This window comes from Triturus cristatus, chromosome 6, assembly GCF_964204655.1.
Source record: "Triturus cristatus chromosome 6, aTriCri1.1, whole genome shotgun sequence".
NCBI lineage: Eukaryota > Metazoa > Chordata > Amphibia > Caudata > Salamandridae > Triturus > Triturus cristatus.
Genome location: NC_140589.1, coordinates 920,093,215 through 920,114,877, shown reverse-complemented (window position 1 = coordinate 920,114,877; position 21,663 = coordinate 920,093,215). Strand labels below are relative to the sequence as shown.

General features: G+C 42.9%; 1 protein-coding gene across 1 annotated transcript in view; it reads right to left on the bottom strand.

Annotated features, from left to right (window-relative positions):
- FNDC1 (fibronectin type III domain containing 1) overlaps positions 1 to 21,663 on the bottom strand; it is a 1,187,183-nt gene that overhangs the window by 854,108 nt on the left and 311,412 nt on the right. The window contains exons 3-4 of the mRNA XM_085611596.1: positions 18,798 to 18,887; positions 1,069 to 1,192 (exon numbers count right to left, since the gene is read on the bottom strand). Of these exons, the coding sequence (XP_085467722.1) occupies positions 1,069 to 1,192; positions 18,798 to 18,887 (214 nt within the window). The remainder of the gene's footprint in view (positions 1 to 1,068; positions 1,193 to 18,797; positions 18,888 to 21,663) is intronic.

The window sequence follows — 21,663 nt, the reverse complement described above, 5'->3', positions numbered from 1 at the left end:
AGAGAGAGTGAGAGGGAATTGGAGAAAGAGGAAAGAATTATATACATAGAAAAGAATACAAAAATGAGAAAGAAAGCAATAGAGCAAGAACTGGATAGAGAAAGTGACGGAAAATAAATTGGGTAAAAGAGATAGTTAAAAGGCAAAGGGTGAGAGAGATCGGTAGACAACCAAGTCAAAGAAAGAGAAAGTATATCCTCAAATGTACTCTCTCAAATGTATTCAATAATCATTTTAGGCTTACAAGGGGTGTGGAAATTGCTTTTAGAAAAATGACACTTTAATTTGCGGCAAAGTAAAATATTTTAACACGTGAGGAGCAAATGAGGGTTGGGCCATTGCGCAAGTCAGGCGAAACAGTATTAACAATGTTGCCCGAACTGTGGGTTATTAGAAAAAATACATGCCCCAGCAGCCCAGTAGTTTGCAGGACTATCACTTTTTCAGGTACAAAACTTGAAGGGCCAGATTTTCAAGGCCCTTGCGTCACTTTTGCGCTGCCGTTGCATCACTTTTGTGATGCAGCAGCAGCGTAAATATTGCGGCCCATTTACAACGTGACGCATCGAGGGAGATGCGTCACCTTTAAAGCGCTGCGTCACATTATACCAGTGTCAGGTATACTGTATACAGGGTGGGCGTTCCTACGCAGGGATGCCACGTAGAAGTGACACAGTGAAATCTACAAGATTTCACTGTGCCATTTCTAGGACGCCACTGCGTCACAGGAGTGATACTTCACAGTAAGTAGAGCCCTCCCCATGCATTGCTGGAGTTGCGTCATGCTTCCAGCAATACATGACTTTTGCGCCAACAGATGCATCAAAATTTCTGACGCATCTGTAAATCCTTGCGCCATAGTGCGCCATATGGTAAATACGGCGCATCCATGGTGGCGCAAAGATATTGCATGGAGGCGCAGTGAAACTGATGCATCTATATAGATGCGTCAGTTTCCTCTAAATCTGCCCGCTGCGTTTAATGTGTTACAAACATAGAAATGCAAAGAATTTGCTAAAGAAGTATCTCGGTTTGTGACATGTAAGAAAATACCGTAAAAATAAGTACCTGGTTGACTCGACCTTCTTCGTGTCATCAAACTTTGGATCCACCCAGGAAACAAGCACGGATTGAGAAGACATCACTCGCACACTTACATCCTTTGGCTCAGGGATTTCTTCCTCCGTCTGCTCTGAAATGAGAATGGGCCACAGCAGAAGTCACATGAGTGAACTTGTAAAATGTTACACTCATACTGTATATTTTATTTATATTTTATTTTGCAGTATTATGTAGTGCATACAAGACCCAGAAGCATTGGAGCCCTTAACATTAATAGCAGTGCTTCATGTGTGCAATTCTTTTTCATGTGGCCAGTGGAATCATTGTTGTATGAATTCTGGAACTGATGAGTCTCTGAAATTACTGCCTAAGCACATTGAACATCTTTGAGAGATTAAGGGTGCTCCTTGTACTTTGCAGTGCCCTACCGTGGAACATTTACACATAAGAAGTCAAGGGTTGACATAGTCTTCGGGTCTTACTTGGAGCCTGAGGTAGCGCACCAGCCTGGCAGGTCAACTGACGCCTCCCCACTGCAGGAGGACCACTCGCGACAGTTACAAAGCCACACCTGCCTGTCAGATTTCTTTCTGATGTAAATGCATCTGTCTCATTGGCCGAAGCTTGCATCGTCAGATGCACTTTCATCATAGCTCAATGCCAAGTGGCCCACTGCGTGGTTTTGGCCCACTTGACATAAGTCTCCCCGGAGTCGTTTTGTTTCTGTGAAGCAAAATAACATTGGTCCTTACTCATGGACCCTGGATGGGCAAATCAGTGGGCTTGGCATCAACTTGAGAAGGGTGGGGCTACCACCACTGAAACTCTACTGTCCGGTGGCTAGCAGGTGACTGGGTCTAGGGATTCCAAAGCAGAGTTAGAGGAGGCCCTGGCATTGGAAGGTTGCTGGGTTCCAACACCTCTGATTGAGGCTGGGAATTTAAAAACTCAGCTTGGGCGGGAGCATCACCAAGTGCAGTTGACTTCTAAAGCTATACATCTTCAGGTGTCCTGGGGCCTAAAGAGTTCCCAATCATTTGATTTAAAACAGCTTTACAATGTTGGGTCTACTGGCTTACCTTCTTATTTTATGCTGGTGTTCAGAGTGCAAGCGTCCTAGGGCCATGAAGCGACTCGGTGCTACACTGCATACTCAAGAATGGCAATCTGGCAGTCTCTAGTAATTTCTGCTAGCAGTCCTTGATCAATGTTTATGCTAAAGCATGTGACACAATTGTGGCGGGTGACATGAAGTCATTTGCTAAGGAGATGTAATTGTTACTATTATTTCACAGTAGCTTTTTCACTGCCTGTGGGGCAACTGACAACATTGTTTCATTTCCAGTTATAATATATCATTCTGTCAGCACCTAGAAGGAGAACCTTCCATCCAATACAGAGCAGTCTTTAATGGGGTAGACAGGGATCTTTTGTGGCACAAACATTCTTTATGGGGAATGCAAAAACCCACCGCTTTTGTTACTTCATGCATTTGAATAGAAGAGTAGTGATTTATTTAAATACAGCACATATATCATCTCTAGTCAAGTAAGGGCAAGGAAACATTTCTGCATGTGCTGCATATGTGATTCATTCTTGGCAAGCAAACAAATGCTTCAGAATGGAAGGTTCGGCAGGGGGTATGTCTTGCAAAATTGCACAGGGGCTAGACACGTCCACTAGCCATGAAGCCTCTTCTTTTAATTTTTTTCAGGTAACGATGGGCTGTTGTATGGCTAAACATTCAAAAGAAGTGACACTGACAATGTTACTACTTGTGTAGTAGTCTTACCCGGCACGACAAATGTGGCAATCCTATGACGATTTCAGCTGTAGATTACTGTTATTGACATCTGATCTACTCCCCTGCAATATAAGAAAACTATACCAGTTTAACTGAAGAGAAAAGATGGTTCTGAGAGGCCAAAATAGCACTCCCTGCTACCCATATGGCTTTGGCACCTATCCTGTCTGGATCCAAGAAGTTCTAGGGCTAAATGTCTCCCCTCAAGCCTACTCCCATGCCTTGTATCAGGCCAATGACTGTGCTTGCTGTGTAAATCACACCAATAAACCAAGTGCATTCTATAAAGGCTCACTGGTCAGAGAGGCAGAAGGGGCCTGGGCGTGAAATCACGCTCTGCCCGAGGAGATTGCGGAGTTTTTCCCCACCCTGCGCTCCAGAAAAACTCTGCGTCGCTGAGTTGTTTTCTTGCTTGTGCTCGCCAATGTAATGTTGGCGAGCGCGTGTAAAGAAAATCTTACACCAGGCCACCTCTTGGTGAGACTTCTCAACGAGGGCAGTCGCAGATGGCTGCTACTGCTTGCTTTGAGAAACCTTCCATTTGCGTTGAGGAAACTGCTGCTTGGGTAGAACATCTATTCGAGAGGAAAAAAGAAGCAGCGCACTCTTGAGCTGCGCATGGTGGCGTTTGTGCTGATTTTCCAGTGCAAGACAAACACCTGGCTCTAAATATCATTGCGAACTGCGGTACCTAATGCACTCCACCGCTTGCGGAACTCCACGTAGCGCGGCAGAGTATTTTGGTAGATTTTGTAAATCTACCAACCACGGAAGTGACATACAACACCAAGTACTTGCGATGTGTAAGCCTTTCTATACATATTATGTAGATCTCTTGTTACCCTTGAAATCTCTTACAGGCTGAATTCTACTTACTGAGGGTGTGAAATTGCAAAAGTTTTTCCTCCACAATTTCATGAAATTCATGATGATTGCAAATTAACATATAAACGGATATTAGGTCAAACATTTGTTAACAGTGGGTTTGCAGTTGAAAGACTTAGTAAAAATCCACTTCTTAGTGGAGAATTATCTCACAACTCGTTTTTGCCAGATATTTCATCCTTTACAGATGAGTGACTGTGATAAGAAAACTTCACCCAACTTCAGTGAACTTTGAAACGGAAACCATTCTGCCAGACCTTCATACAAGCATTGGCAAAGCCAACAGGTCCAGCATAGGTTGCCAGCTTACAGACTTTGCAAATGTCAGTGTTTGAATGTTTTTTTAAAACGTGTTTACAAAAAACACAGGAGCAGGTGTACACTTACACATGCACTCATACACGTGGTTGTCTTTTATGTTCTTGTTGTTTTTGTAATAAAGTTGCACTAAAAAATTCAAAGATAGCAATCCGAACATGTGCATGCCTGTACATGCATGGGCCGGCATATTTTAATATTTTTGTAAATAAAGCTTAACAGAAACATTTGAAGATGGTCACACATATGCACTTTTTGGCATGAAAGGGAGGACATTTTGCAATTTGTAAATAGCTCAATTGAAAACTTGGCCACTGCAAGCAGTGCACACAGTAGGAGACGCAACGCAACGCAAACTCCAGCATAGGCCCCTTAGCTGTGTCTGGGGAGCAACTAGGCCATCAGAAAGGTTAAAACAGGTATACAAATATTTTGTTTTCCAAAAAAGCCAACAATGGCCCACAACACCGTGGGTTTTATCAAAAACAAAAGATCTTAGAAAACACCAGGCCTACAAATACGGTCATTGGTTGAAAATAGCTTTGAATATTAGACCAGGATGGGATGGACAATGCCTTCATGAATTATAAAATACAAGTAGAATATAGCAATTTGTTTGTGTCACCTTCTTACAATTTTGAAATGCAACATTTTCTTTAGATAGACTACCATATTCCAGAACTTCATTATATAGGTGCAGCAGCTTTTCTGTAATGTTCAGGGAAGCAAAACTGATCAACGTTTTTGGCATATAGAAGAAAAAAATGCAGAACCGATTGCAGTCTTATATGTACCCTACACTTTAAGAATAGAGGGGCATATTATCAAGAAACAGAGTTAAAATTATCGCCGCTTTAGCGGCAGAAAACTGCCGCTAAAGCGGCGATAATGGGCTTGATAATATGCCCTTGAGAATTCCCATAGAGGCCCATGTTGTGGTGTGAACACGGGCTTCTATTGGAATTCTCCAGGGCATATTATCAAGCCTATTATCGCCGCTTTAGCGGCAGTTTTCTGCCGCTGAAGCGGCGATAATTTTAACTCCATGCTTGATAATATGCCCCAGAGTCTTTATGACAGGCTGAGACATGAAAATATCAGGCACTTCCTAGACAAAAACACATAATTACCAATTAAAATGTCATCATATCAGCAAGGTAAATAAATCAAGTAAACACACTCTGTGACTCAATTACAAGCTGAATGTCAAATCTGCAGTCTAGCAAAATGAATACTTGATTCACAAATCAGCAACTCTTAATGGGAACATGTTGGACTTGGCCCTTTCTGCAGCGTCACTCCTAAACTTGTTGCCTTCCTTCTCACTTTTTTGATGAATTCGTTTTTGTGGGCTTTAGGACTCTGGGCACTGTACCACTGCTAACTAGTGCTAAAGTGCATGTGCTCTCTGCTTTAAACATAGTAACATTGCCTTATGAACAATTGGCATATTTAGTTTACTTATAAGTCCCTACTAAAGTGCACTACATGTACACATGGCCTGAAAATTAAATGCTACTATTGGGCCTGCAGCACTGATTGTGCCACCCGCTTCAGCAGCCCTGCGAACACGTCTCAGGCCTGCCATTGCAGAGCATATGTGTGCAGTTTTAAACTGCCATGTCGATCTGGCAAGTTAACTCTCTACCAGGCCCATACCTTCCTTTTTAATACATATAACCCACCCCTCAGATAAGCCCTTGGCAGCACAAGGGCAGGGTGCAGTGTGTTTAAAAAGTTGGGCATTTACTTTTAAGTTTTACATGTCCAGTTAGTGAAAAACTCTTAAATTCATTTTTCACTATTGAAAGGCCTATCTCCCCAATAGGTTAACATTGGGATTACCTTATTACATATTATAAGTGTAATTTCCAAATGGGAAAAGATCGATATTTCAAGTTTGGTGTCTCTGGGCTCACAATTTATAATCACAACTTATGGTAAAGTTGGATTTAAGTTGCAAGATTGAAAAGGCCACATTTTGAAAGTTAACACAGGTAGATGATGAACGGAGTGCTGAAACTTTTCAGACACTCACTCCCAGTCACAGATCTGGGTTAAATCCCCCATTTCTAACAATCGTTCTTTAGCTCACTTTGCCACCTCAGTTTAGACCCAACTATATGCAAATCAGTCTTGACCCTGTGCATCATGGGAACAGTCCAGCCCGAACTGCCAAGCCAGGACATTTAGAAAGATGGCCTTGTCTTACTTTAACCATTCTGGGCCTTCTGCCTGTCTCTGAATACATGTCTGGGGTGGGTGTCAACTGGTTCTTATGAATTCCCTCTAGACAGAGGGAATTCAGAGGGAAGTCATGTGACTTCATGGGCTTTAATGGGCCATTAACTGGCTTGATGGGGGTGGAGCTAAGCACAGCCCCACTTGCACCTAAATAGGCTGCGCCCTGTCTCCACACAATAGGCCTAACAACCCGGTACTCCAAAGCCACAGTCTAGAGTTTTCTACCACCTTCCAGAACCAGGACAACAAACTATAAATACTGGACCACAGACATCAGCACTTCAGTACACTTCTGGACCTGTGGGAACTCTGCCAGGAAAAAGGACTGCTGTGCTGTTACACGGAGTGCCACTCTGCTGGACTGTTACTCTGCTGGACTCCTGCTTTGCTGACCTGCTGCCCTCTTGCCTGGGAGTGAGGAGGACTAGACCTGCATCTCTCCAACCCAGAACCAAAGTACCTCATAGGGCTTGTCTGCTTGCCTCCTGTCCTGAAGTCTCAGGAATATGAAATACTTCCAGCCACCATGCTAAAGCACTTGGACTCTGCCATCTGTCTTGGCCTGCCTGGGCCTTAAGAAGTGGGAATAAAGTGTTGCTCCTGTAGAACACAGACGCATCGCTTGGCTGCAACCCACACATCTTTGTAGACGCAACCAGGATTAAGGTACTTTTGTTCAGCAGTTCTGGTTAGGTCCCTGTATCTGACCCCTGCTTCATCGCAGTGATCCTGAACTCTTGACTTTGTTCTTGTCCAGTGAAATCAAATAACCCGCACAAGTGTTTACTGCTTCTAAACTCTATTTTGCAGTTTATTCTTTAAAAGTTCACGCCTCAAGTTCTACTGATTTAATTTTTGTTGTATTGGTCTTGTTTTGTTCATTAAATTAAGCACTAGTTTGCTAACCTGGAGTGGATTATTTTTGTGTTGTTACTGTTTTACTGTATTAAGTTTTGCACAAATATTTTACACATTGTTTCTGAAGTTAAGCCTGACTGCTCTGTGCCAAGGTACCAGAGGGTGAGCACAGGTTAATTTTGGGTGTGTATGTGACTTATCTTGACTAGGATTGTAACTCCTGCTTGGAGAGGGTGCACACCTCTGCCAACCAGAAACCAGTTTCCAACAGAACATAATTGGAATAATGCAAATATCCTCAAAATGCCATGCCCTTAAAGGACAGTGTATCAAAGTAGTGGCAAACCATAAAAAACACATGAATTAAGACAACTGACCCAAAGACCACTTTCCCCCTGTAGTACGTCACATCATGCTTTTTTTTAAGAACATTGACACAACTAATGCTGTCTGGAGTCAGAACTAATACAACAATGCAATTAAGGTCTAAACTCTTCATGAGTTGATGGGTAAATTCAAGAGACAGTACTCACCCGATATATCACAGTCTTTACAACAAGAGGATTTACTCGAGCATTATATTATTATCAGTCATGGAAAGTATTTAGGAATCACTTATGAACACTGTGTGCTTCATCAGCCCGAGTGTTTTTTGTTAAATCAGTGGACTATTAACAGTGAGGAGCTGCAGTAGGATACGGATTCAACAGAATGATAACCCCACCTAAAGTGTATAATGGTGAATGAATTTTTAAAAAGTAGCCGATGACGATGCAGTTCTTATTTCTCTTTTGGAGACTCCCTGAAGTTCTGCTAAGAAAGCCTAAATGGTTTGTCTAGCATGACATTCAACTGAACCTGCAAAATTGCACTTGCTGAGTAGTAGGGTGGAGTTGCACCAAGATATACAAAATGGTTAAAGTTAGCAATAAAAGTCTTCTTACTCCTGCTGTCTGCTTCAAGGTTATAAAAAGGAATAAAGCTTAATGTGAACTAACCAAACTGAAGTTCCACCTTATCTGCCAACTGAGGTAGGGTTGATGATCTAAAAAGGCATGTCCATAAGGGGAGCTCCATATGGAGCCACCAGCAAGGGGCAGCAATAAGGCAGTATTTCTTCAGGGAAATACAAATTTGAAGATTGTGCTCATGAGAATGCCACAGGCAAACATCTATTTTGCCTGTGGAGCTGACAATCCATCAACCGTTCCTGGCCCTGAAGTGGTGGTAAAAAAAACAGTTTGTCTGAAATTGCAACTTCCTCTAGAGAACTAAAAGAAGACACCTACATGTAACAGATAAAATACAATTGTTAATGTATTATTTATTAAAAATAATTTTAGGGGCGGTAGGAGGAGTTAAGAAGGCCGACAGAGATGTTGCATCTTCCCTGAGCTCCGAGGTGCCCCAAATAAAAAATCATGCGCCCCCTGTCCCTTAATGTGTGATGAATAAGTGGAGGAGGAAACTGGACTGCTACTCTGCATCCCATAGGCCAATGGGGAGGGTATCGGAGGTCTGGGGTTCCTAGCGTGTATGCTTAAAATGAACTGGCCAGGGCCTGTAGGCCAAGAGCAGATTGAGCCACCCACCATGCCACGCATGAAGATAACTGCAATTGCACCAGAGGACTTGGACTTTAGGACTTTAGGACTGCTACACTGGCAAGTTGGAAATGGGTGTGGTCCATGAGGGAATCAGCCATGCTTGCCGAAGCTCCGGCCATGTAGACGCGACTGTCTATTCCTGCTTGCTGCTGCGATGAGATTAGGTCAAAAGCTGTGGCCTGTGCTTCAAACGGAATTGAGTGAGGGAGCCCGAGGAACTCAAGATGCTTAAAGGATTGAGGTTGAGGGTTGATGGCAATGGTGAAATCAGCACCTACACAGTCTTCAACTGGACAAGTACATGAATTATCTCACCAGCATTGTCTGATGTGCAGATGTAGATGTTGGATGTGAAGCATTGCTGACTGTGTGAGCAATAAATGTGGTGCATTGAAGATGCTCAACAAATTTGCAAGGTTGATACATCAAAGTAGAAAGCCGATACTAACAGAGGATTGCTCACAGCTATGATCAATTGTGGAACTGATTGCAATTGGGGTATCTGAAAGGGGACACCTGGGTGGTGTGTGCCCTGGACAGTGCAACGACTCAAATGTCAAAGTGTGCCACAAGTGGCTTATAACACAAGAAACAAGTAGTTGATCGAGAAGGGTTGAAACAAGACGATGCCACGGAAGGACCACCATCCACTGATGCAGATTGATATTGGAAGGCAACAAGATGATCACACGGAAAATATATTTAGTTGCAATCTCAGTGGCACTAATGTAAAAGGACATAGAGAAAAAATGGAACAAACCAAAGAGCTTGAAAATACAATGGCTGGAATTGAGACACAACTGGGAGCAACAGAGCCCCACTCACTGATTTGGATAATATACTGAAGAGCCATGAGCAAAATTTTGTAGACTTGGAAGACAGGACAAGAAGAAACAATGTGTGAAATCTGGAATTTCTAGTGGACACAGTGAAGCACCCTATGGAACAGTATGTCAAAAAGTTACTGCCTGAGCTGCTGAAATATCTGGACAACTCTGAGGCAATATAAATAGACAGGCTACACAGATCCCCCAGGAAGAAGCCTCCCCCCGGGCCCCACTGAGGATGATAAGGGTGCACATGTAACAACATCAAGACAAATCAGAATAAGATTGCACAGGGCAGAATCAGCAGGGGGAAAATGAGTATGAAGGTAAATGAATATCCTTTTATCCAGACTTTGGAATTGAAACTCAAAAGAGAAAAAAACATTTGAAGAAGTGAAACGCAAGCTGAGACAACTGAAAATTCTATATGCATTGCTCCCACCAGCACTTTAACGAATTCATGTGAAAAGGCGTTATTTGAAAATTCTGAAGACACTGTGAGTTTTTTTTAAAACTTTGATCCAACGGAGTGGTATGAAATATGAATCTTGGGGTCTTTTGCTTAAGAGGGTTCAATGTTTCAATTAACAATATTTGTACAGCCGGAGGCCACCACAGAATCAATGTTTGGTAATATGTAAGAAGCAGCAGTTCGGCTGAGTTAAATCTTAATACTTAGTGGTAGTTCCTATACAACACAAGTAGAATACGTGGTAGTGGCGAATGCAGGTGACCCTCTTTTAGGGAGCATGTGAGAACCATGCAACAGAGGGAAAAGTAGAATGTGTTATGCTAAAGTTGAAGAGAGGATGGGTACACATTGTGCCAATTATGTAGGTCAAGTTACGAGGATGTACATTAGCAGGGAGCTCACTTTTGCAAAAGCCTTCTGCACAGTTTGACAAGGCTGCCAGAAACGGTTTAAGACATGGCATCCAAAAGAAATGGCTCATATAATGCACAGGGGGTAAATAATATCATTAAGAGGCAACAAATATGGTCCTACTTAAAATAAAAGCGTACTAAAATCATAATGCCACAGGAAACCCCTTTAACAGTGGCAGAACATGAAAAGCTCTGCATAAAAAGGAGAGGGATACTCTGGTACGCTGCTTTCAGCTTCTCCGCAAGAGGGGGGACACTGTTGGTGGCCCTGTCTGTACCCCTTATTGCAGAAGCAACATTTCAGGATCCTAACAGAAGATACAGAGTGTCAAGAATGCTAAATGGGAGATCAAGAGGGTTGCTTAATACCTATGCACGAGCATACACTTGTCTGTCTCTTTTGCGGAAATGACACAATTGTTGGCACAATACGCTCATTATGTCATACAGATTTCAGGTAAATGGGAAATACATAGAGGAACTAGGCAGGGCTGTCTCCTCTCCCCACTAATATTTGCCTTGGTAACCGAGCTATTGCACAGATCATCCGGTTCAGAGATTCAGAAGATGCCCAAAGACTGCTAACATGATTATATGCAGATAAAATCTTGTTAACTGTCAGAGAACCAGTGGAGATAGGGGGATGAATAAAAAAAACTATTACATGAAGTAGGAAGATTATCAGGATTCACTTTAGATCATCATAAATCCATACTATCCCAAATAAACAGAGCACAGTTGGGAGAGAGGCAAAGATGCCGGTACAAATGCAAATTACTGACTTACGATGCCTAGGATTTCTAGTAGTTCTAATGAGTGAAGACTGGGGGAATGACTGCAAAAATGATGTGTATTCCATGTTCACAGTGCAGTAAAAGAGCATAGATACATGTTGAAGTTCCCGATGCCACTAATGGGACACATTTCTTTGAGTAGTTTGATTATCACATCCAGAGTACTCTATGTATTAAAAAACATAGCAATTGGTATCTCGGAGTAATGCTTCTGCAGATCAGATTAGCTGCTCAGTTTATTTTACTGGGGTAAAGGTAAAGCAAGAATAATGCTGGGTGTGCAAAAACTGAGTGCTGGAAATGAGCCCTTTATGCAGGGTCACACCACATTTTTGGGCCTTTCTGCTGAACCCTGTTAATGCTGACTAGAGAACTCTGAGCACTTTACCCCTGCTAACCAGTGCCAAAGAGCCTGTGCTCCCCCTTTCAATATGATGAAATTGGCATACCCTTAATTGGCATATTGCAGGATCCTCTTTGATATTAAAGTATCAAGTCCTGCTTGAATGTCACAACCTGCCTGACAGGTTTGTTTGGGTTTTTCATATGACACTTGGGCCAAACTTCAAAGAGGCCTCCTCCTTAACAGGTAGGACCCTTATTTTGTCCTGCCAGCCAGTCAGGACCAAATCACAGTGGAACTTCCTTTGACATTACAATGGCACAGCCTGTTTGACAGGTCTGCTAGGTTTACATATAACATTGGGGGTGCACTTGAAAGGATGGGAACAATATGCCAAATTAATTTGTGTGTATCCCCTGTCTGGTTGCTGAAACCTCAACTTTGTTATACCTGTGCCAGACGTCTGTCTCTGAGGTTGTTATGGGTACAGGGAGTGCATCAAACTGGAGTTTGGTGTTAGATATGGTAGAACACTGGGATTACCATAGAACACTCCTCACATACACTCCCAGCCCTCAGAGCCCAAGTTGAATGGGCCAAAGACTTTGGCCATCTTGTAAGTTGCAGAAGAGTAAAGGGTTATCCCCAAGAACTTTTACCCCATTGGATAGGGAGTCCTAGCTACCCACTAGCTCAAGCCAGGCCTAAATGTAGCATCTCCAGGCACCCACTTCAGATCACTCCTAGACCTGCGGAAGATCAGAAGAGGACTGAACCTGCTGTTGGAGCCTTGCCTAGAAAATTCTAGAAGATTAGGTCTGCTCTCCCTCTTGTATCCATGACACAGAAGTGAGCTCCGAGAGTCATAATGCTGACCTCATGTTCAGGCTGTACAGCTAGCTCCAAGAGGCCTTTCCTGCAAATGCTAAGGTGATCTGTGACAGCTGGACATGGTGAGTACTCTGCATGGCACCCCATGAGTCTCTAAGGGCCTCCTCGGAGAACCTGGGAGGCTTAAGAAATGTATTCATGTGGTAGATTGGGACTTTAAGAACTAAAGGCAGAATTTTTCACCAGGATGAACCTTGTTACTGTATCTAACCCACACTCCATCACGGTCAGAGCCAAATTGTGCCTAGATTATGTTCTACCTCGACCATTGACTCACAATGGCACTTTGTGCTTTTTAGCTCTATTTCTACTTAAAACTTTTAAAAATCTTATTTTGGGATCATCTTGTTAATTAAAAATTACTCAATTTCATTTTGTGATTTTTATTGTTTTGCATTTCGAATGTATTACTGTTTGAGTACTTCATAAATACTTTATTGCCTGTATGTTAAGCCTGGCTGCTCTGTGCCATAGCTACAGGGGGTTGAGCTCAGATGTATTTAGGGACTTTAGTTGTTCACCCTAACAAGGCTTGTGATTATTACTTGATGTAGTTACTTACCCCACTCTAACCAATGACCAATTTCTTACACTGCCATGCGAAGAAGACAATATGCTGGTTCATAGTTTCTGGGCATATTATGGGGCTACACAATTGCATTGTGTTGTATAATGGGTGGATTGGGAGATAGAAAACTCATTAAATGAGGTACTACAATTGCTGATTCACCCGATGGACCAAATGTCCCTTCCTCTGGTACCCCAAAAAATAATTAAAATTATGTGTATACAAAATAGTAACAATCTGGCAAAGTGTGATGAGACAAAAACACATGTATATAATGCAGTTAATACCATGGTGTAGTAAATTGTGCCCAAATTATTGGGTTTTCATAGAGGAAAGGCAGATCAAAGGGAAGCCCCAACTATTGGCAATATACATGATGATGGTCGAGTGTTGTGATTTAATGCTTTCTGTGATAAATAAAGTATTAACAGGACCCAATTGCTGGACTGGCTGGAGGTGTGAAGAGGATCTGGCCGGACTTACCACAAGAGGATCACAGGATGAACCAAATGATACTGGGGCTGCTGGTTGGTTGAAAGTTGATCTCAAGTCCATATCCATCTGTGTTACCACGGGGAAGCAAATGATTGAATAGCTTGAAAGTAAACTGGGATAAGAATCTTGAGGAGGAATTTGGGGAACTGTCTTGGCATAAAGTTTTTAAAAACTATAGAATGTTCACCCACAATGCCAGATTAAAATTGATTCACTGTAAATTAAATTTCTGTTGGGAAATGTGCTGATTACGACACATAAATATATTTGGCTCATTTGTTCTAACTATCCCTTATTTTTCCTTGGAATGTATCCTGACATTAGGGAGAGCAAATTCTGCACAATTAAGCGTTATAAGGCATGGACTAATGCCACTAAAGTCAGACACCTGTTCCCATGTCCCAAAAGACAGAACATGTTGCCTCTTGATTCTCTGTCTGAACAAGAATCACTTAGTCTTCCAGTAACTTTTTACTACATCTTTGCCTTTGACCCTGAATAGAGCAACGCTCCATTATTAGGATTATGCTACACAAATACCACATACATACATACATACATACAAAAACTTAAGAGGTATAAATGGCAGGAGAGCTGAAACGGACACAGTATTCCCTCCATGCCAGCATAATGGTCCACCTGCCTGATTTAAATTCGGCAAGTAGTTTGACAATGGCGTAGACTACACTATCGCTGCTGTGGTCAAACTCCTCCGACAGAGGTTTGGCTATGTGTCTGCCCACCTAATTTATATGCCAGCCATTTTCCAATGCCTTAACCGCCAGGTAATACCTGGCAGTAAGGTGCAGTGTAAAGTGCTCAATGCCCCCCACACCATGGAAGAAAATTCCCATGGCGAGAATGGCACTATTTTATTTTAGTTTTTTTCCTACTTTGAGATTTTCTTTTGGGAAATAAAAAAAAGTGTAAGTTTGACATACAGCTCCGTAATTTTGACGGATTTGTCTATCAAACATATGATACATTGTCAGGAAGCACAGTGACAGCGGTTCCTGTCAATGCTTGAAATGACTGCTGGGCTAGTGAACATTAAAAAATTTGGTGGGTGGAACATCCGGCACGGCGGTGGGCAGTCCAACAAATATTAAATGAGGCCCAAAGTTTGCGAAGAAACAACTTTGCACCTTATCAAAATACTACATAACCAAGCTGCTGGGGTGTAGAATTAACAAATAATTGTATCTGAATGTTTAGAAAAAGGTAAAATAATAATCATTTGTTGTAAAGAAATTCATGAATCTGCACCAACAGAGTTAAGTATCCTCATGGTTGCGGATTTATGAACATATCCTATTCACAAAATGTCTCTGAGGAACCTCTGGAAAGATTTGCCTCCCCCAGCTTTCCAGCAGTAATCCTATGAAAGACAACTGAGCTCTGTCTTTTCAGGGTTTTTTTTGGGCTTCGGCTATTCCTTAATGCAACAATTGACACATATGTCTATATTTTAGATCATGAGCAAGTTGGGATAGGTTTGTGAGACATGTACGCACTGTAAGACCTCTGGTACACTATCACAGCAATGCAAAATCACGTGTCGCTTCACTCATAGACTCACACAGTTCAAACAGGAAAAGGGGATGAAGACTGTGAGACTAGCAAATAAACATCTAAGAAGAACAACCCATGTACCACTGACTGGGTAGACTCTTCATATGTATGAGGTTCACATCCAGAAGAATAGTAGTAAGATCAGTATTAAACACAAATGAACACAAATCTCCTTGCCTGGCAACATTTTATTGTTGTACTGACTTCCCGCTTTTGCTCAGTTTGTTCACGGAACCAAGCATTTATTACATTTACTTACTTATTTAAAGAGTTGTATACAGTGCAAGCATGCCCCTAGGGTATCAGAGCGCTGTACAACCATTCAAGTATACAAATAAAAGAAAATTCAATCATAAAAATCTTGAGGTCAAACCTGCGATTGAGATAGAAGTGTAGGTTTGGAAGAAATGTGTTTATCAGAAGGGCTTCCACCACTTCCTTGAAGGAGGTGGTTTAAGGGATTAGCCTCATCAATAGAAGTGGAGAGTTCCAAATTCGTGGTGCCGCTCTGGTGAATGAGCTGTTGTAGGTTTTCTTCTTTTGGGATTTTGGCGGTGTCAATAACAGAGAGCATGCCATTAGAGATGTTCTACGGCCCCCAGAGAGCTCGAGTTTCTGGGCGAGATACACTGGGGTATTCTGGTGAAGCACTTTGTGTATCATATAGGCTATTTTAGGCTGCATCTGTACCTCACTTGGTAGCCAGGTTAAATTTAAAGGAGGCAGTGTGAAGTGGTCCCTTATTCTAGACCCTATGAGGAGTGGATCTGTATCTACAAAGACTGGACATGTAACTACACTACCGACGCAGCAGTATAACAAGGTGGACTTGCCTATAAACTCCCATAATAGATGCCTGAGGGGGTCAATGGAGTCACCAGGCGCTCAAGAATCCCTTCAGCATGAGACTTGGAACTTTAGGCCACTAAAGCCTATAGTGTTGGGATACCCTAAATTGACTGTCTCTGGTGGTTGTGTACCGGAGGATTCTGGACTCCTACCTACCCCAACACATCATTGGACTTTATAAGTGTGCCATATATGGCTTCCCAAATGGCGACAGTCAGGAACAAGAACAAGAAAGACTTCTCTATAAGAGAAATGCTGTCTCACGCAAGCTCGGCTAGACAAGACTGGTGCCAAAACCCCTGGAGGCTCAACTGTGCGCACCCTGGCATCACAAAACAATGGTGACTCTCAAGAACAACAGGTGACTCACGGTTTTAAAGAGGAATTGTTTAAGATCCTGCGAGATTACCTTCAGTCACTGAAAAGTACAGTTTGACAACCTGTCCAAACTCTCAAACAAGAACTATTTTACCTTGGAGATATAGTGTCCTTGCTTGAAAACACAGGAGATGCGCTGGAAAAGAAAGTGGAGGGTTTGTGGCAGGAACTACTGTCACTTAAGGACCAGTTAACATCTTCCCAATTCGACTACAAGAATCGGTCAATGAGGCAGAATGTCCATATAAAAGTAATCCCACAAAATGCTGAGGATGGAAACATTAAAAAATTACATGTAAAATGATTGTTCCAACATATTCTCCGAACCCTCAGGGCCAAGGATATCCTATTTGACCGCACCAACTGTGTGGTACCAACCAAAGGCAGGGGAGACCAGCCACCAGACATCTTGTTATGCCTTCATTACTTTCAACAGAAAGAATCTATCCAGGCAGCAGCTAGAGACATGATCCAGATTACTTTTGTTGGCCACAAAATTGTTTTATATTAAGACCTGTCAGCCATCACCTCGAGGAGGAGACGGGAGTTTAAAGTGGCCACAGAGTTTTTAAGAGGCAAAGAAGTTAAATATAAGTGGAATCCCCCCCCCCCCCCACATCATCTTTACTTTGGACAGCATTCAATGCCAGCTGCGATCCTTGTCCAAAACTTGTCTGCTGCTCTCGAGAATCCTCAAGTGTGTCATTGAGATCCAGAGGGGTCAACAAAGGCCTCCTCACTTCAAGCAGCCAAGACAAAGTCATAAAAACAGGAGCACATGGAGAATGCCAAATCCTTTAAAATAGACATTTGTGGGAGAGTGACAGACCCTATTGACCCACCTACACAACAGCAACAAGACCCAGGGTTATTCAAAGGTATTGATATTCGGCACTGGGACTCACATCGAACTCTCGCAGGGTTCGGGGTGGGGCTTCCCGGACACACACATGAAACTGAGCTAATGGTGGGAGGAGCTGACGATGGAACCACCAGAGAAGGTGTTTGGGGATGAGAGGAACAACATTCTTATTATCAAAAAGAATGTTCTTGGCCCTACAACCACGGATGGCCACGTCAGTGGGGGCGATGTTCAAAGTAATTTTGTTAAGAGGTTTATTATAAAAGGGGAGGGATATTCATAACCTTGCTGTCATGACAGTTAGTCACACAAATAGAAGCTATGCAATAGCCATCTAGTGCAAAATATCCCACAAACATATGAAATAGATAGGGGAGGACCAGGAGCACATACTACCGGGACACTTGGAGGACCTTAAGATGTTGAGCCTCAGCGCTACAGGCATCAATGCCCGGTCAAGAGGGGAGTGACTCCAGTTGCCAGGTATGCCTTCTCCAAGAGACTGACCTTAGGCACTGCTCTCATTGGTTTCTGCATCAGCAGTTGTCCTCAGATAAGATGAGCAAAAAAAGGTAAGGGAGGCTTTCCTACTGTCAAATACATTAAGGAGATAGTTGGAGGGAGAAGTGCCAGAGATCCCGGGTAAACAGCTGACCTTTAGAGTATTGTGTGGGGATCATACTTTCACAATTCTTCTGATATACGCACCCAGTACTGGCCAGGAATGAGTCCTTAGACACATCATTCCACTCATACTGCAAACTCCAGAAAAGGATGTACTTACAGAGGGTGGCCTGAACCAATCACAGGGACAGATCAGTGCAATGGGTGGGGCAAGTGGGGAATATCACTTCTACTGGCAAAGACTGGCTGAAGCAAGTGGGCCTCATCAAAACATGGCTTCACCTACACCCGCTTACTAGAAGCTACACACACTTCTATGCGGCAATCCAGAAAAAATATGCAGAGTCACCATTCTGATTGCCTACTGTTCTTGCTCACCATGCTGTGGGTAAGCAAAGTGTGTGGACCCCTGGGTCAGAGCACAACGATATTCTCAGCAGCTTTATTCTCAGAGGGTACTTCTCATTCCAGACACCATATCTCAGGAAGGGGCAGATTTAAAGTCTCCCGCCTATCAGTATGGTGTGTCAGCACTCATAGCAGCAGGTCTCACTCCATGCTTCCACAGCAAATTCCCAAGCACGAGAATTTAAGAGTGGAGGTACATATGCTTGTACTGTTGCATGCTGCTGCTTCCAAGCCTCCCCATCTTAACCGATCGCTCTGTGCGCGTGAAGTCTCTCAGGGAGCCATAGGCAACTTTGAAATGCAACAAAATCACATTTGAAACCAACTGAATGCTAATATTCACAGGACCTATGGTTACATTATTGCAAAATTCAGACTGTGAGAATCGGTATCTATAAAAAAAAGCACTGGCTCTCTTAAAGTGAAACTTGATGTATTCTGGTATCGCACAATTTTCAACATGGTTACTTATTGTACACAGTGAATAAGCATTAGCTTATATCACAGAAGGTTAAACACTTACCTGGGATTTTTCGTTTCGTTAAAGACGCCCGGTATACAGACTGGCTCTTCTCTGGAGAATTCATTGAGACCACATGCACTGATTCAGATGCTGTAGACAAGAGGAAAATCAAAGTGGTTTCTTTGAACAGCGTGTATGAGACAACCACATACTTGAATTGTGTAACATGACTTCGGGCTAGTGCCTTTTTAGAAATTACACTCGAAAAGCTTAACTTTTTTACGGTGCACCAAACCAAGCAAACTTCAACATAGGGATGTATTACACAAAGGGCCCCGGGGACACAACGGGCATTTGTGCCCACTTTGCACGCCCCTGGGTCACTTTGGTATTACAGAAGGGGCCGCAATCGCTTGTGCGGCCCCTTCTGTAATACCGATAGCGCTCATAAAGCGACACCACTATCTTCAGGAGGCATTCCCTCATTTACATGGGGGCATGCCCCATACAAATGAGGGAATACTTTTTTCTCTGCGCCCGCACCGTTTTACCGACACAGGTGCAGAAGCAAAGAAGCTGTCAGGAGGCGCACTGTCAGTGTGCTCCCCGAAAGCAGACCTCTAGAGGGTGGAAAAGGGGTCTTAAGAAACCCCCAGACATCTCTTGCAGGCGGGTGCAATCACTGACTCTCTAATCCCCCTCCAATGTGCAACAGGGTTGCCGCCTGCCCTGTCAAAACACGCAGCGGCTTTAAAGCAGCCACTCCGTCTTTCACCTGAATGCACTGCCCCCAGGGTAGCGCAAGTTCGCAGCTGCTCTCGGGGAAGCACATTCATCATAATATGCTGTATGTTCCTTCATTCCGCTGGGCGCAGCTTTTTATTGGGGCGCTCAACGTAATGAAGGAAAATGTTCCGCATGTATAATGTGCGCCTGGTGTTCAATCACACACTCTGCGCTTCACAGACACACCTCTGCTTCAGTTTCCCAAGCTTTAAAGCTCTCATACAGTGGGCCAGCATTCTCATTTTGAATTTTCATACTAACTTTGGGCACCCACTTTCAATTCAAGAACAATATTCAGAGCTGGCAGTCCCATATGCAAGTATTCAGAAGTCACATTTTTCACATGCATATTTTGGCCAGTCATGTTATCAGTGCATAAGATTGCAATTTCTAGACAATCGAAGTGGCAAATACACCTACACAAAATTAACATTAGGTTTGGGGTTTTTAGGGTGTATTGTGATGGTAGAAACTGAAAGGTGTTGTAGGTGCTCATAGTGGAAAAAACTGTATTTTAAAAAGTAAAGATAACTGTTCTGAAGCCATTCAAACCTACCAAGCCTTAGGTTAACTGTGTTTTGCTAAAAAATCACTTAAACTTTTCTGCTATTGAAAATGTGTTCTTGAGTTAAGATGGTATCAGATCTATAGCTATTTCTTTATGACACTATGGTCCACAGTTTCAAAATTGTCAAAATATATATCAGCAGGAGGCTGCAAACCACTTTGATTCCTCACTATCAGATATTCACCTTCAAAGAAAGCCATGGAGGCCTCTAACAGCACTTGGCAACGAATTCCTCTGGTGTCCTGGGACCTCATTAGAATGCGGTCTCTGCGGCAAGTTTCCTGGCGTGGTTTGCACGGGGTTCAGCTGACCATGTGGGTATCTCATCGAATTAACGGCATGCCTGGGGGTGGTGGTATGGCTAGGGGGTTTGCGTTGGGGTGTTTGGGGATGGGGGGAGGGGCAGAATTTAGGGATCCTTGTTTGAAATTAGCTGTTAGGCTGTATTGGGCCCTGAGAATTGCTAACCTGAGGGATATATCGACTGCTGGGAGGTAGAGGGGTCAACTGACAGCTCACTAGGGCCTTTTGATGAGAACTTGTTTGCGACTGGATCTATGAGGATCTTAGGAATACTGATGATTGTATTTGCAATGTATCTTGTCTACCTAACTGCTCCTTTGCATTGCCCATGTGATTGTACCGCTGTCCTTATGGCATTTTCTATGAAAATCAATAAATTCTGTTTTAAAAAAAAAATGGAGGCCTCTAACAGCGTAGTTAATATCTATTATAAAATACTGTTGGACTTAGCTCATTCTTCCAGCATAAATTGTCAATTTCTTTTCCAGGGGGATCAATTCTAGACGTTAACCAGTGGCTGGATTTCATGAATGGACAATTATCTCTCCGGCAGATAGAGGCTGGAGATTGACTTGGTGTGTTTGGACTGAAGCTACGACATGAGCATTACTATTGAAGCCAGACAGAGCCCATATGGTAAAAAAGTATGATTTCATCATGCTCACTATTTTTTTGATTTAATTTCATCCATTCGTCCCATCAGGTAGGCAGCGATCTCAGCCTTCAGCAGATCTGCAACCACCAGGGTACTACCTGAGGCACTAAAGCTTTGGCGAGCTGGTACGATGTTTAATATACCAACTCTGCAACCTTTTTGTTTTTAAAAATACCCCCTCCCCAAAACAAAAACTAAATAGAGAGATTGTTATTGAAAAACAAAATACGTTTCCCTGACTGTGAGGTACCTTCCAGTGCCCAGGTGTGAAGTCATTTCTTTGGTTTCTTCATCTGGACACTGTGATTTCCCTGACGGTCTGAAACATGAAAAATGTATGTCAGGTAGCTGGTCTGACATAGAGTGACCAGTGCCCCAATGGGTGTCTGACCAATGGTTAAAGGATTCTACATGTGGGGCCAGAAGAGGCTCTGACCGTCAGAAACAAGGAGCTTACCCTGCCTCTAATTAGAGTTGGGCAACTGCAAGATTGCCAGACTGGACATCGGCTACTCTTTAGAAAATGTCTCACATAGTCAAACTCTAAATGAGCCCATTTCCTAGGGGACACAATCCTACCTACACTAGCTGAGAAAATCTATGGGAAAACTCCA